This window comes from Oryx dammah, unplaced genomic scaffold, assembly GCF_014754425.2.
Source record: "Oryx dammah isolate SB20612 unplaced genomic scaffold, SCBI_Odam_1.1 HiC_scaffold_10, whole genome shotgun sequence".
Lineage (NCBI taxonomy): Eukaryota > Metazoa > Chordata > Mammalia > Artiodactyla > Bovidae > Oryx > Oryx dammah.
Window position 1 is genome coordinate 35,181,766 of NW_024070194.1, and position 17,092 is coordinate 35,198,857.

Here is a 17,092-nt window from a genome sequence, read left to right on the forward strand (position 1 = left end):
CAGAGAATTCCAGGAGAGGTCTCCAGTTAAAATAGGTTTTTTGGTTTATCTGCATATTCTGGGAGGAGACTTACACTTGTAGTGGAGCCTTGGGTTCAAATTAGTGGTCGGTACATAGAAAGCTAAGTAGTTGAAAAACAAATTATTAATTTTAAGGGGGAAAAAAGTATACAAGGAAGGAGATGAATAATATTCAATAGACACAGTAACATTAAGGCTATGTTCAGTTCAGTCGTTCAGTCGTGTCTGACTCTTTGCAACCCCATGGACTGCAGCACACCAGGCCTCCCTGTCCATCACCAACTCCTGGAGCTTGCTCAAACTCATGTCCATCAAGTTGGTGATGCCATCTAACCATCTCATCCTCTGTTGTCCCCGTCTTCTCCTGCTTTCAATCTTTCCCAGCATCATGGTCTTTTCCAATGAATCAGTTCTTCGCATCAGGTGGCCAAAATATTGGAGTTTCAGCTTCAGCATCAGTCCTTCCAATGAATATTCAGGACTGATTTCCTTTCAGATGGACTGGTTGGATCTCCTTGGAGTCCAAGGGACCCTGAAGAATCTCCTCCAACACCACAGTTCAAAAGCATCAATTCTTCAGCACTCAGCTTTCTTTATAGTCCAACTCTCACATCCATACATGACTACTGGAAAAACCATAGCCTTCACTAGATGGACCTTTGTTGGCAAAGTAATGTCAATCCTTTTTAATATGCTGTCTAGGTTGGTCATAGCTTTTCTTTCAAAGAGCAAGCGTCTTTTAATTTCATGGCTGCAGTCACCATCTGTAGTGATCTTGGAGCCCAAGAAAATAAAGTCTGTCACTGTTTCCATTGTTTCCCCATCTATTTGCCATGAAGTGACTGGACCAGATGCCATGATCTTAGTTTTTTGAATGTTGAGTTTCAAGCCAGCCTTTTCACTAGATTTAACTAAAAATTACGATATATAACTAAACTGGAAAGAAATGGGGAAGTGTATATGTATGTATATACATAGAAGGGTTTAAAAGAACTATATTCTGAGGTAGGTAAAACGTCAGTATAATTTTTAAAACTGAAGAAGAGCATTACTATAGATAGATAACAAGAATTTACTGTATAGCATAGGGAACTATATTCAGTATGTTATAATACACTATAATGGAAAATAGAAAAAAGAATATAATATACACATATATATGGATAACCAAATCACTTTGCTGTACATCTGGAACTAATACAGTATTATATATCAAGTGTACTTTTCGGAAAAAAAAAAAAATTAGCACTAGTAGCATGTCCTTTAGAAAAATGGAGGTAAATGGGAGAACAGTTGAGACTGAACAGAAAATTGAGGCACGTGGAAGAGTAGAACAGAGGCTGCTATAGTCTTGCACAGCTATTTAATTTTTTTTCATTAGCTACGATGTTAAGCTTAATATGTCAATATATGGATGGACACTAGACTTTAGGTGAAGAGGAAATAGTATATACAGAAGTCTAATTACACATGAAGCTTATATCATGTTATAAATCAAAGTCAGTAAATAAAGCTAAGGGAATTCCCTGGCAGTCCAAATAGTTAGGACTCCATGCTTTCACTGCTAAGGGTCCAGGTTCAATCCCTGGTCAGTGAACTAAGATCCTATAAGCTGCACTGCACAGCTAGTAAAAAAGAATAAAGAAAAAAAATTAAATTTTAAAAAGTCAATATACAATATTTCCAAAATTGTGGGGAATTGAAAGTTGGCGTCAATTTATTTCTATAAGATGCTCAATTTTGTGTGTCAGAACTATTTAAATATTTAAATGTAACCTTGTTACTGTTTACGCAGATGAATATTTGATATGCACAACCATGAAATATTTATAAGAATAAAAGAAAGATCAAAAACAAAACTATAAATAACTTCTAATTACATCATTTAGATAAAATGTAAAATATTTTTAGTCTTCTGGAGAAGTAAAAAATTAACACATGATTTTATCACTTAAATTGGTTCAACTCTCTTTTCCTATTACATTTGGGATGTCATTTTCAGAGAACAGTTTTTTTTTTTGCATATTCTTCACAACAAACCCAGCACAGCCTGGCTTGGTAGTCCTTTTACATAGTTTGAAGTTGGTAAACCTTTGGGCCTTTTTTCAAGAGATAACCTTGGTCATTTAGTGATCCAATAAAATTTTCAAAATCAGCAACCTAGTAGAAAATAATAAAAGAGCCTGTTAAATAATATGCAAAAAATGTGATTTTTAAAATTAATCTCTCAAACAGTAATATACAATTGTCAAGTTTTTTGGGCAAATAAAATCATTTGTACTTCTTACAGAGAAAGCTGCCTACATACAAACCTAGGATTCTATAACACCTAGCTAATCAAAAATAACTCCAGTATGCATAGAATCTTTTATATTGTTTTAGCTTAGCTTCAAAATAAAAATTAGACTAACTTTTGAAATTGAATGAGCAGTTTTCCATATAAACTGTTTTACATGTTTAAAGTGCTATTATGAATCCTGGAAAGAAAAAAAAATCTATAAAGTGCTGCTGCTGCTGCTGCTGCTAAGTCACTTCAGTCGTGCCTGACTCTGTGTGACCCCAGAGACGGCAGTCCACCAGGCTCCCCCGTCCCTGGGATTCTCCAGGCAAGAATACTGGAGTGGGTTGCCATTTCCTTCTCCAATGCATGAAAGTGAAAAGTGAAAGTGAAGTCGCTAAGTTGTGTCCGACCCTCAGCGACCCCATGGACTGCAGCCTACCAGGCTCCTCCATCTCCAGGCAGGAGTACTGGAGTAGGGTGCCATTGCCTTCTCCCCTATAAAGTGCTATTATACCCATTTTCAATAAGACTTGTAAGTAGTTAGATCAAGTGGAATCATGTCCATTTAACAAATGAGAAAACTGAGGTTCAATGATGTGTAAGATGACTTGCCCACAGAGACTGTCAGAATAACATGGAAACTTGCTATGTTTCTCACATCAAGATGTTGAAAACTTTTGAAAAGAAGTTTGAATTTTAGATAAAAACTGTTTTTTTTAAAGCTCTGAGCAACTAATTTTATATCTTAAATAAAACAAGCGTGTGTTTTAAATACTCCAAAACAGCCTATTCCATGACTTTAGTCTAAATCTTTTGACATTTAAAAGTTCTTCTATACGAATAAAGCCCTCCTGAAATTATTATAAAAAGATTTACTAATTATTTATTTTATCATACCTGAATGTTTAACTCTTTGGCAATCTGTTGAAGTTGATGAAACTGAAATAAATTATTGTAAGTTCTTTCGGCAATATTGTTGAGAGCAGAAATAAATCTTTTTGCTGCTGACCTGTTGCTCATTCCAGAACCATGCTGGGATCGTTCAAAATCTAGGTTCCCAAATTCATCAGAGTAAGTTCCTAACATGCTTATGGAAGGAAAGAAAAACAGTTACCCAATGTGTTTCAGCTATAGAAATTTTTGCCCAAGTTATAAAAAGAAAAATGTGGAAGTAGCCCTGAGGCTCAGGCAACAAAGATTTAAACATGTATTTACTGAGTGGTGATAGTGAATTAACTATGTATGGACTGGTCGGGGATAAAAATATTTTGGACATAACTACCACTTTTTAAGAAACTCCCTATATTTAGAAAAAGAAATGCAAATGAATTTTTGCATAAAAATACAAAGTTAACAGGCTACAATATAAATACTTGGAACATTCTCTTTGATTCATGAAAAAAAAAAATTCTAAACATACTAAATTTAGGCTTTCCTTGGTAAAGATGTCTTCCCAGCTCCTAGGGCAGCAGCTGGGAAATAAAATGTGTTGTAAAATACTCTGGGAATGAAGTAGAAAGGTTCTGCTGAGTTGCAGTAATGATGGTTAGATATTAAAGGATACACCTATTTCTCCAGCTCTTGCTGCTTTCTTATTTTCACATCATCAGGGAAATACATAATTCACAGTGAATTTTAGCCAGAAGTCTGAAAGTACCAGTTAGAGATTAGTCATCCTCTCTAGTCCAGCCCTGTTGCTGATTGCCTGCCCTTAATTCTCGGCTTATATATAATCTCACAGCCAGGCTCAGAGGCAAAGATGTTATTTAATGAGTTAATTAATCAAATATAAATTGGTCACTAGACAGTAGGCTTCCCATGGTAAAACAAAACAGGTACAATTCCTGCCCTTAAGGAGCTTGTAGTTATGAATTCAAAGGGTTATTAAAAACACAGCTTCATTTTGTTCCCTGGATAAGAGCCCACATGAAAAAGAATAAGCTGTACATAAAGGAATGAGTCATCCAAATAAGATTGTAGTAACTAATAATAGATGAATATGTGTATTCCCTAGAAATATATAGCATAATTTTTTATAATTAACTACTTTACTATATTATTTGTTGTTGTTCTTTAATCACTAAGTTGTGTCCCACTCTTTTTTTGCAACTGTATGGACTGCAGCCCGTCAGGGGAGCCTCATGTACAGGCCCCTCTGTAAATGAGATTTCCCAGGAAAGAATACTGGAGTTGGCATTTCCTTCTCCAGGAGATCTTCCCTTCATTGGCAGGTGTATTCTTTACCACTGAGCCACCAGGGAAGACCATACCATATAATTTACCATGTTCTTATTTCTCATAGAACAGTCGTCACAAATGCTTTAGGCAACTATGTCAATTATAATAGCTAGTATATATAATAGCTAGTATATAATTATATTTATTTACCAAGCACTGGTTTGCTCTCCTTGCATCAAACCAGTCAATCCTAAAGGAAATCAACCCTGAATGTTCATTGGAAAGACTGATGCTGAAGCTAAAGCTCCAATACTTTGGCCACCTGATGAGAAGAGCCAACTCATTGGAAAAGACCCTGATACTGGGAAAGACTGAAGTCAGGAGGAGAAAGCGACAACAGAGAACAAGATGGTCGGATGGCATCACTGACTCAACGGACATCGAGTTTGAGCAAGCTCCGGGAGGTGGAGAGAGAACCATGGTGTGCTGCAGTCCATAGAGTCACACAGTTGGACATGACTGAGCAAATGAACTGAACTGAACCATGTGTCTGATTTAGCTCTTCCAGCAATTTTATTCAGTTCAGTTCAGTCACTCAGTCATGTCCGACTCTTTCCGACCCCATGAATCGCAGCACACCAGGCCCCCCTGTCCATCACCAACTCCCAGAGTTCACTCAAACTCACCTCCATCGAGTTGGTGATGCCATCCAGCCATCTCATCCTCTGTCGTCCCCTTTTCCTCCTGCCCCCAATCCCTCCCAGCATCAGAGTCTTTTCCAATGAGTCAACTCTTCGCATGAGGTGGCCAAAGTATTGGAGTTTCAGCTTTATTATCAGTCCTTCCAAAGAACACCCAGGACTGATCTCCTTTAGAATGGACTGGTTGGATATTGCAGTTCAAGGGACTCTCAAGAGTCTTCTCCAACACCACAGTTCAAAGGCATCAATTCTTCAGCACTCAGCTTTCTTCACAGTCCAACTCTCACATCCATACACGACTACTGGAAAAACCATAGCCTTGACTAGACAGACCTTTGTTGCCAAAGTAATGTCTCTGCTTTTCAACATGCTATCTAGGTTGGTCATAAATTTCATTCCAAGGAGTAAGTGTCTTTTAAGTTCACAGCTGCAGTCACCATCTGCAGTGATTTTGGAGCCCAAAAAAATGAAGTCTGACACTGTTTCTACTGTTTCCCCATCTATTTTCCCATGGAGTGATGGGACCAGATGCCATGATCTTCGTTTTCTGAATGTTGAGCTTTAAGTCAACTTTTTCACTCTCCTCTTTCACTTTCATCAAGAGGCTTTTGAGTTCCTCTTCACTTTCTGCCATAAGGGTGGTGTCATCTGCATATCTGAGGTGATTGATATTTCTTCCGGCAATCTTGATTCCAGCTTGTGCTTCTTCCAGCCCAGCGTTTCTCATGGTGTACTCTGCATAGAAGTTAAATAAGCAGGGTGACAGTATACAGCCTTGACGTACTCCTTTTCCTATTTGGAACCAGTCTGTTGTTCCATGTCCAGTTCTAACTGTTGCTTCCTGATCTGCATATAGGTTTCTCAAGAGGCAGGTCAGTTGGTCTGGTATTGCCATCTCTTTCAGAATTTTCCACAGTTTATTGTGATCCACACAGTCAAAGGCTTTGGCATAGTCAATAAAGCAGAAATAGATGTTTTTCTGGAACTCTCTTGCTTTTTTGATGATCCAGCGGATGTTGGCTATTTGATCTCTGGTTCCTCTGCCTTTTCTAAAACCAGCTTGAACATCTGGAAGTTCACGGTTCACGTATTGCTGAAGCCTGGCTTGGAGAATTTTGAGCATTACTTTACTAGTGTGTGAGATGAGTGCAATTGTGCAGTAGTTTGAACATTCTTTGGTATTGCCTTTCTTTGGGATTGGAATGAAAACTGACCTTTTCCAGTTACTTGAGGATTATTCTTATTTCCATTTTACAGATGAAGATACAAAATCTTCTAAGGTTAAGTGACTTGCCAAAGGTTACAAAGCTAATTAAGTGTCATATCTGGGATCTGAGTCTGAGCTACACTGCTTCAGATTTGAAGAAAAGTATGTAAAATGTTTGAGTTACTTTCCTTACACAGAAATAGCTCACAATGATCTCTCAACCTCTGAAGGTGGCTCTATTCTCTTCTACTTCCTAGTATATTTGCAGAGAAAGCTTATATGAACTGTTGCCCATAAACATGTAGTTTTTATAGCTATGTGCTCTATGATATACTGTCATCAGTTTAGATTTTTATTATTTAGGCTTCTGCTTCCCAGTTAAAATGTAATTTTACAGGTTCAAAACCATGTTAAAGACAAATATTCAAAGCTAAAGAGACAGAAACTCTGAAATGGAAGATTTAATGAATGAAAAATGATTACTAAAATCAACCTAAAAATCAATGTAGTATATTTACTGAGAGCCTACTGTGTGCAAGGCATGAGTCTGGGCCCTGGGAGTACAGCAGTTAAATGTGACAGATAACTCTCTTCTCTCACAGAGTTTAGACTAAGGACAGAAAGTATGTTAATTATAACAAAACAGATAGTTCACAATCTAGTCTCAGGTGTGTTTAATTGGGTCTTGATCTCTACCATGGAAATAATGCTAGGTAATTCCAATCATTTGGAATCAAAGAAAGAAAGAAGAAAGTGAAGTCGCTCAGTCGTGTCCGACTCTACGGCCCCATGGACTATAGCCCACCAGGCTCCTCTGTCTGTGGAATTTTCCAGGCAAGAGTACTGGAGTGGATTGCCATTTCCTTCTCCCTTGGAATCAAACTAACCTTTTTTTTTCCTCTGAACATTTTTATAAAAGTTGGTAAATACTCAAGCAATTCAGGGACACAAACTCATAATCTGATGTGGATGCTATTTACACTTAATCATGAGACCTCTTTTTTCAGGATCCCAGAAGAAAACTGACAGTCTGAAGTTAATTCAGTTTCATCAGCATGGCAACTTTGACAAGTAGAAACAAATACAATTTCCATAAGGAAAAGCACATGCAAACATTGTTTGACATGAGTATTCAGACATGTAGAACTAATCATAAATGACAACTATAGCATTTTTATCAAAAAGGCAATTAAAATTTAAGTATAATGCTCAGATATGAGAACTAATCCATGGCATCCACAGAACCATGGATTTACTGTAGAGAAACACCAGAGTGGCTACTTGAGGCAGTCGGGTCTGAGGTCTTGGGAAACTGATGAAAGATAAAGCCTCAAAAAATGAATGTTACAGGTGAAAGCGAGTTGCTGAGGTAATCTGCCCCTTGATTTGCCAACAGTCAAATGATTCAGAGCACATGACATTTGTTAGTAGAACCAGGCACTAGAAGACCCAAAGAAAGGGCAAGAGTTCAATAAAAAGAAAAGAAAACCAGGAGTGGCAATCTGGGTCCACTGCCAAAGGTAGAGAGCTTAAGGCCAGGATACACTGGCCTAAAGAGAATGAAAGAGAATGATACATGCACTTGAGATTGTGAGCAAAGAAGCAGCTTCCTGTCATTAAACAATAAGTCTCTATTGTTGGTCCCTGTTTTTAATTAGGAAAAATGTTTAAAGTACAAAGATTTCTAGAATTTTGGTTGGCTTCAGTGACTTACTCTGGATCTCTGTTAGGTCAGATTCTCAGTTTCCTATTGGTCTCATCCCACTAGAAGTCGGGAAAGTCATTGGTTTTTGTGGCCATTCCTTTATTTCATAGTCTGCTCACTATAGTGAGTCCTGGCAATATTCTGTATGAGGAAGTCTAGTAATTCTAGTATTTATAAGGTTGTTTATAAATACCAACTGGAGGTTCTCTAGCACAAAGCAGCAAGTTTCGTAATTTTTACCACAGTCAGTCAGTTCAGTAGCTCAGTCGTGTCCGACTCTTTGCGACCCCATGAATCACAGCATGTCAGGCCTCCCTGTCCATCACCAACTCCCAGAGTTCACTCAGACTCAGGTCCATCGAGTCAGTGATGCCATCCAGCCATCTCATCCTGTGTCGTCCCTTTCTCCTCCTGCCCCCAATCCCTCCCAGCATCAGAGTCTTTTCCAATGAGTCAACTCTTCACATGAGGTGGCCAAACTGCTGGAGTTTCAGCTTCAGCATCATTCCTTCCAAAGAAATCCCAGGGCTGATCTCCTTCAGAATGGACTGGTTGGATCTCCTTGCAGTCCAAGGGACTCTCAAGAGTCTTCTCCAACACCCCAATTCAAAAGCATCAATTCTTTGGCGCTCAGCTTTCTTCACAGTCCAACTCTCGCATCCATACATGACCACTGGAAAAACCATAGCCTTGACTAGACAGACCTTTGTTGCCAAAGTAATGTCTCTGCTTTTCAACATGCTATCTAGGTTGGTCATAAATTTCATTCCAAGGAGTAAGTGTCTTTTAATTTCATGACTGCAATCACCATCTGCAGTGATTTTGGAGCCCAAAAAAAATAAAGTCTGACACCGTTTCCACTGTTTCCCCATCTATTTCCCATGAAGTGATGGGACCAGATGCCATGATCTTTGTTTTCTGAATGTTGAGCCTTAAGCCAACTTTTTCACTCTCCTCTTTCACTTTCATCAAGAGGCTTTTGAGTTCCTCTTCACGTTCTGCCATAAGGGTGGTGTCATCTGCATATCTGAGGTGATTGATATTTCTCCCAATATTTCTGATATCTCTGGCAATCTTGATTCCAGCTTGTGCTTCTTCCAGCCCAGCGTTTCTCATGGTGTACTCTGCATAGAAGTTAAATAAGCAGGGTGACAATATACAGCCTGGACGTACTCCTTTTCCTATTTGGAACCAGTCTGTTGTTCCATGTTCAGTTCTAACTGTTGCTTCCTGACCTGCATATAGGTTTCTTAACCGGCAGGTCAGTTGGTCTGGTACTGCCACCTCTTTCAGAATTTTCCAGTTTATTGTGATCCACATAGTCAAAGGCTTTGGCATAGTCAATAAAGCAGAAACAGATGTTTTTCTGGAACTCTCTTGCTATTTTGATGATCCAGCGGATGTTGGCAATTTGATCTCTGGTTCCTCTGCCTTTTCTAAAACCAGCTTGAACATCAGAAAGTTCAGGTTTACGTATTGCTGAAGCCTGGCTTGGAGAATTTTGAGCATTACTTTACTAGCGTGTGAGATGAGTGCAATTGTGCAGTAGTTTGAGCATTCTTTGGTATTGCCTTTCTTTGGGATTGGAATGAAAACTGACCTTTTCCAGTCCTGTGGGCACTGCTGAGTTTTCCAAATTTGCTGGCATATTGAGTGCAGCACTTTGACAGCATCATCTTTCAGGATTTGAAACAGCTCAACTGGAATTCCATCACCTCCACTAGCTTTGTTCGTAGTGATGCTTTCTAAGGCCCACTAGACCCCACATTCCAGGATGTTTGGCCCTAGGTGAGTGATCACACCATTGTGATTATCTTGGTCATGAAGATCTTTTTTGTACAATTCTGTGTATTCTTGCCACCTCTTCTTAATATCTTCTGCTTCTGTTAGGTCCATACCATTTCTGTCCTTTATCGAGCCCATCTTTGCATGAAATGTTCCCTTGGTATCTCTAATTTTCTTAAAGAGATCTCTAGTCTTTCCCATTCTGTTGTTTTCCTCTGTTTCTTTGCACTGATCACTGAGGAAGGCTTTCTTATCTCTTCTTGCTATTCTTTGGAACTCTGCATTCAGATGCTTATATCTTTCCTTTTCTCCTTTGCTTTTCGCTTCTCTTCTTTTCTCAGCTATTTGTAAGGCCTCCCCAGACAGCCATTTTGCTGTTTTGCATTGCTTTTCCATGGGGATGGTCTTGATCTTTGTCTCCTGTACAGTGTCCCGAACCTCAGTCCATAGTTCATCAGGCACTCTATCTATCAGATCTAGTCCCTTAAATCTATTTCTCACTTCCACTGTATAATCATAAGGGATTTGATTTAGGTCATACTTGAATGGTCTATTGATTTTCCCTACTTTCTTCAATTTAAGTCTGAATTTGGCAAGAAGGAGTTCATGATCTGAGCCACAGTCAGCTCCTGGTCTTGTTTTTGTTGACTGTATAGAGGTTCTCCATCTTTGGCTGCAAAGAATATAATCAATCTGATTTTGGTGTTGACCATCTCGTGATGTCCATGTGTAGAGTCTTCTCTTGTGTTGTTGGAAGATGGTGTTTGCTATGACCAGTGCATTTTCTTGGCAAAACTCTATTAGTCTTTGCCCTGCTTCACTCTGTATTGCACGGCCAAATTTGCCTGTTACTCCAGGTGTTTCTTGACTTCCTACTTTTGCATTCCAGTCCCCTATAATGAAAAGGACATGTTTTTTTTATCTGCGACCGGCACACAGCGTGGGCAGCTGCGACTGGGGCACATAGTGCGGCTGAGAGGAGCTACCCCACCTCCGAGGTCAGGGGCAGAAGCCGGGAGGACCCTATGCCTGAGGGGCAGCGGCCAAGAGGAGTTACCCCATGTCCGAGGTCGGGGCAGTGGCCGACAGTGCCAGGCTGCGACAGCACAGGAACGGCCGAGAGGAGCTACCCTACGTCCGAGGTCGGGGCGGCAGTTGAGAGAGCCAGGCTACCACAGCACAAGAGCAGCCGAGAGAAGCTACCCCACGTCCGAGGCCAGGGGCGGCGGCTGGGAGGAGCCACCCCATGTCCAAGGAGCGGTGGCTGTGTGGCGCAGGAGGGCCTATTCCACGTTCAAGGTCAGGAGGGGCGGCGGTGAGAAGATACCCTTCCTCCAAGGTAAGGCACAGCGGCTGCGCTTTGCTGGAGCAACCGTGAAGAGATACCCCATGTCCAAGATCTCAGAGCACAATCCTTTGTGCTGAGTTCTACACAAAAGGAGACTGAAAAGCAGAGTGTAACTTGCCAAGGCAGCTCCAGTTCAGTTCAGTTGCTCAATCATGTCTGACTCTTTGCGACCCCATGGACTGTGACCTACCAGGCTTCTCTGTCCATCCATGGCATCCTTCCCTGTCCATCCCTGTCCATGGCAGCTCCAGGTCAGATTTTAAAGCCCACACTCTGGCAGCAATGCTGTACCACTTTTACTCAGAGCTAAAGAGAAACAATTGGTCCTGACTCCAAGCAAGCCCAGAACAGTAGCTCTTAGGGAAAAAAAAATTACTTAACAAAATAATTTCATCTTTAAATTAGTATTTTTGCAGCCTCAGATTCCTAACAGATTTATATTTTAAGTACTGTGAGAGCATATTAAAAAGAACTAGTTTCTAAATTATGATAAAGCCACACAATGAAACACTGCAATTGTGAAAAATAAATGGACACTCTTTAGGCATTGACATGGAATGATTTCAAGATCATTTTCTTAGTGGAAAAACTGAGGTACAGAATGTGTATGCTACCTTTTGTCTATAAAAGGGGGAAAAGAATATACAGATATGGAGTTGTATATTTTTTATCTGAAATCACACAAAAATTGATTTGTTGTCACTAGGAAAGAGGAAGAACTAGGTAGCTAGTTAACAGTATATGAAGAAACTTTACCATTAAATGCTGTTTGAACTTTGGAATTTTGTGGTATATGAATGTGTAAACCTATTAAAAATTTTTTAACTGAAATGCCTATCTAAAATACTCAGAACAAGATGTTTTCTCATATGCCACTTCTTAAAAGTTAACGTGCCTAATAGGAAACCAAAAAGCACAAGAAGCACAAAAACAAAAAAAACAAAGCAAAAACCATGTGTCTTTGTGTCATTGTTTGTTGTCCTTGACCACAAGCAGTTTACCATCTGATGTGTTCTTCTAGGTTAATTGATTTTTTCAAAAATGGCATGTCTAAGGTAGTCATATATTATCAGTTAAAATAAAAAATTTTTTTTCTGTCTCCTAAGAAATATGATCTACCAAATGATATAAAATGCAAAGGTCACATACTAGCAATGTTTGTCAAATCCTAATGCATTTATTGATCCTTGAACCCAGAAATATCATTTCTTAGAATACACTTACCACACATGAAGTATCTCACAGAGATGACTCATTGTAGCAATGTTTGCAATAGCAAAAGAATGGAAAATGTTCATGTGTCTAGCAATGGGTGACTGATTAAATAAACTATGGTATATCACAGTATATCTAAACAATAGAATACTATGTAGCTGTAAAAAAAAACTTTCTATGTCCTAATAAGGAAAGATCCCTAGATATACTGTCAAATTAAAAAAGCTTATATCTTTCTTATAAAGATATAAGAAAATGGATTGGCAGTTGCTAGAGGCTGGGGGGGCGGGGTGGATCAGGGGATGATAAGGGGTGGGGTGGGTGAAGTGGGTGAAGGAGGTCAAAAGGTACAAGCTTCCAGTTATAAATTTAAGTAATATAAGCATGGTGACTAGTTAGTAATACTGTATGGTATATTTGAAAGTTGCTAGAGAGGAGATCTTTAAAGTTCTCATCACAAGAAAATAAACTGTAACTGTGTGGTTGGTGAAAGCCATGAGCAGTGTGATAATCATTTTGATATATAAAGTACAGAACAACAGTGTAAGTCATACGCTATTTATAAGAAAGTAATGAAAGAAAGGCAGTGCCAAAGAATGCTCAAACTACCGCACAATTGCACTCATCTCACACGCTAGTAAAGTAATGCTCAAAATTCTCCAAACCAGGGTTCAGCGATACATGAACTGTGAACTTCCTGATGTTCAAGCCGGTTTTAGAAAAGGCAGAGGAACCAGAGATCAAATTGCCAACATCCGCTGGATCATCAAAAAAGCAAGAGAGTTCCAGAAAAACATCTATTTCTGCTTTATTGACTATGCCAAAGCCTTTGACTGTGTGGATCACAATAAACTGCGGAAAATTATGAAAGAGATGGGAATACCAGACTACCTAACCTGCCTCTTGAGAAATCTGTATGCAGGCCAGGAAGCAACAGTTAGAACTGGACATGGAACAACAGACTGGTTCCAAAGAGGAAAAGGAGTACATCAAGGCTGTATACTGTCACCCTGCTTATTTAACTTCTATGCAGAGTACACCATGAGAAACGATGGGCTAGAAGAAACACAAGCTGGAATCAAGATTTCAGGGAGAAATATCAATCACCTCAGATATGCAGATGACACCACCCTTATGGCAGAAAGTGAAGAGGAACTAAAAAGCCTCTTGATGAAAGTAAAAGTGGAGAGTGAAAAGGTTGGCTTAAAGGTCAACATTCAGAAAACAAAGATCATGGCATCCGGTCCCATCACTTCATGGGAAATAGATGGAGAAACAGTGGAAACAGTGTCAGACTTGACTTTTTGGGGCTCCAAAATCACTGCAGATGGTGATTGCAGCCATGAAATGAAAAGACGCTTACTCCTTGGAAGAAAAGTTATGACCAAACTAGATAGCATATTCAAAAGCAGAGACATTACTTTGCCGACTAAGGTCCATCTAGTCAAGGCTATGGTTTTTCCAGTAGTCATGTATGGATGTGAGACTTGGACTGTGAAGAAGGCTGAGCACCGAAGAATTGATGCTTCTGAGCTGTGGTGTTGGAGAAGACTCTTGAGAGTCCCTTGGACTGCAAGGAGATCCAACCAGTCCATTCTGAAGGAGATCAACCCTGGGATTTCTTTGGAAGGAATGATGCTAAAGCTGAAGCTCCAGTACTTTGGCCACCTCATGCGAAGAGTTGACTCACTGGAAAAGACTCTGATGCTGGGAGGGATTGTGGGCAGGAGGAGAAGGGGACGACCGAGGATGAGATGGCTGGATGGCATCACTGACTCGATGGACACTAGTCTGAGTGAACTCCTGGCGTGCTGCGATTCATGGTGTCGCAAAGAGTCGGACACGACTGAGCGACTGAACTGAACTGAACTGAATGGGTGTCCTGGTAAAGAGGAAGGGTGGACAGTAAATAGGATGAGGCAAGCCTTCTCAAAGTACATTTTTTTTTTAATTGATTTTAGAACTATGTGAATGTATCAATAATCATTCAGGGACTTCCCTGGTGGTCCAGTGCTTAAGAATCTGCTATGCAATGCAGGGGATGCAGGTTCAATACCTGGTCTGGGAACTGAGATCCCACATGCCTCAGGGTAACCAAGCCTGTAGAGAGTCTGTGGGCTACAACAAAGATCCCACATGCTACAACTAAGACCCAAGGCAGCCAAATAAATATTAAAATATGACCCAATTTTAAAATTACTCATTCAAAAACAATTTTTTTAACATATAAAGATTATTTACATAGGAATATTTCAAGCCAGGAAAGTATAATTTGTTCTGAGGACAATAAGTGATCAAATGCATTAATTAAAAATAATTTTGCTTGGCCTAATTAAATATATAAGTTAAGACAGAATGATGACCATTTTATTTCATTTGATGAATGTTTTATTTCATTTAAAACAGCATTTTAAAATGTATTCTTACCTGTATTTCATAATTTCAACTATGTCCTCAGCATCTTCTTTAGTTGCTTCCTCTCTCAATTCCAACCTTGCTCGTGCCTTTAAAAGAAAATAACCATCTTCAGATAACAAAAGATAAATATATTTAACGTTGAGCAGCTCAAGTATATCTAAGCTTATTTCATTTATTAATTTTACACAAAAACTTCTGTAAGGAGAGACTACAATATAAAAAGTCATAATTTTAAAATATTATCAACAGCTTGAATATGACAATTATCACTCATTTTTAAATACATTTTTATCTACTAACACGTCTTTCTGAATGTTCATTCCAGAAGATTTGATTATGCCTTTTACTTTCAGGAAATCATGCCTAACTATTAATTTGTTAAAACAACAAAGATGAGTTAATCAGATTCTAGAAGCAAAAAGCTCAAACTGTAACCCAGCTAACTTTAACTGCCAGAGTTCTCTTAGCATTCCATACTTGTGAAGAGTAATAATGCTGTTAGAAAAATAGGCACTTACAGACCTGTCATGTATCAAATAAAACACTGCTAAGATATTTGACACATTCCATCTTACCATATGCTCATTTTTGAATACCTAAATTTTTATTTAACCTAAGGAATCTTCAAACTTCAAGAGTTCCCTAAGTGTCATTAAAGAAAAAACCAAAACAAAGAAACAAACAAAAAAAACACTACATGGTATGTAACTGGTCCTGCTTTTAAAAAATGGCTAAACATTGCTTGATATGTTAAATGTACCACAACCTTCTTTTTAGACCTTGCCTTGAGGCATGCAGGATCTTAGTTCCCCAACCAGGGATCAAACCAGTGCCCCCTGCATTGGGAGCAGGGAGCTTTAACCACTGGACTGCCAGGGAAGTCCCATGACAACCTTTTATTTTTTTAATTTATATTTTATTGAAGGATAATTCAAAAAAGCAGAGACATTACTTTGCCAACAAAGGTCTGTCTAATCAAGGCCATGGTTTTTCCAGTAATCATGTATGGATGTAAGAGTTTGATTATAAAGAAAGCTGAGCACCAAAGAATTCATGCTTTTGAACTGTGTGTTGGAGAAGACTCTTGAGAGTCCCTTGGACTGCAAAGATATCCAACCAGTCCATCCTAAAGGAGATCAGTCATGAATATTCATTGGAAGGACTGATGTTGAAGCTGAAACTCCAATACTTTGGCCACCTGATGCAAAGAGCTGAGTCATCTGAAAAGACCCTCATGCTGGGAAAGATTGAAGGCAGGAGGAGAAGGGGATGACAGAGGATGAGATGGTTGGATGGCATCACCAATTCAATGGGCATGAGTTTGAGTAAATTCCAGGAGTTGGTGATGGACAGGGAGGTCTGGTGTGCTGCAGTCCATGGGGTCGCAAAGAGTCAGACACAACTGAGTGACAGAACTGAACTGAACTGAAGGATAATTGCTTTCTGGAATTTTGTTGTTTTCTGTCAAACCTCAACATGAATCAGCCATAGGTATACATACATCCCCTCCCTTTTGCAACTCCCTCCCATCTCCGTCCCCATCCTACCCCTCTAGGTTGATACAGAGCCCATATTTGAGTTTCCTGAGCCATACAGCAAACTCCCGTTGGCTATCTATTTTACATATGGTAAGTTTCCATGTTACTCTTTCCATTCATCTCACCCCCTCCTCCCCTCTCATGTCCATAAGTATATTTTCTGTCTGTTTTTCCACTGCTGCCCTGTAAATAAACTCTTTAGTAGCATTTATCTAGATTCCGTATATATGCGTTCAGTTCAGTCGTTCAGTTGTGTCCAACTCTTTGCAACCCCATGGACCACAGCATGCCAGGCCACCCTGTCCATCACCAACTCCCAGAGTTCACCCAAACTCATGTCCATTGAGTTGGAGATGCCATCAAATATCTCATCTTCTGTCATCCCCTTCTCCTGCCTTCAATCTTTTCAATTGACTTTTCAATTGACTCAGCTCTTGGCATCAGGTGGCCAAAGTATTGGAGTTTCAGCTTCAACATCACTCCTTCCAATGAACACTCAGGATTGATCTCTTTTAGAATGGACTGGTTGGATCTCCTTGCAGTCCAAGGGACTCTCAAGAGCCTTCTCCAACACCACAGTTCAAAAGCATCAATTCTTCAGCACCCAGCTTTCTTTTTGTCCAACTCTCACATCCATATATGATTAATGTAAAGACTATAGCCTTGATTAGACGGACCTTTGTTGGCAAAGTAAC

General features: G+C 39.4%; 1 protein-coding gene across 2 annotated transcripts in view; it reads right to left on the minus strand.

The window, feature by feature from the left end:
- Positions 1–905: 905 nt before the first annotated feature.
- MCM8 (minichromosome maintenance 8 homologous recombination repair factor) overlaps positions 906–17,092 on the minus strand; it is a 55,468-nt gene continuing 39,281 nt past the window's right edge. For both annotated transcript variants that reach the window (XM_040247900.1, XM_040247901.1), the window contains exons 17-19: positions 14,869–14,945; positions 3,200–3,389; positions 906–2,181 (exon numbers count right to left, since the gene is read on the minus strand). In XM_040247900.1, coding sequence (XP_040103834.1) covers positions 2,089–2,181; positions 3,200–3,389; positions 14,869–14,945 — 360 coding nt within the window. In that variant the 3' untranslated portion in view covers positions 906–2,088. The remainder of the gene's footprint in view (positions 2,182–3,199; positions 3,390–14,868; positions 14,946–17,092) is intronic.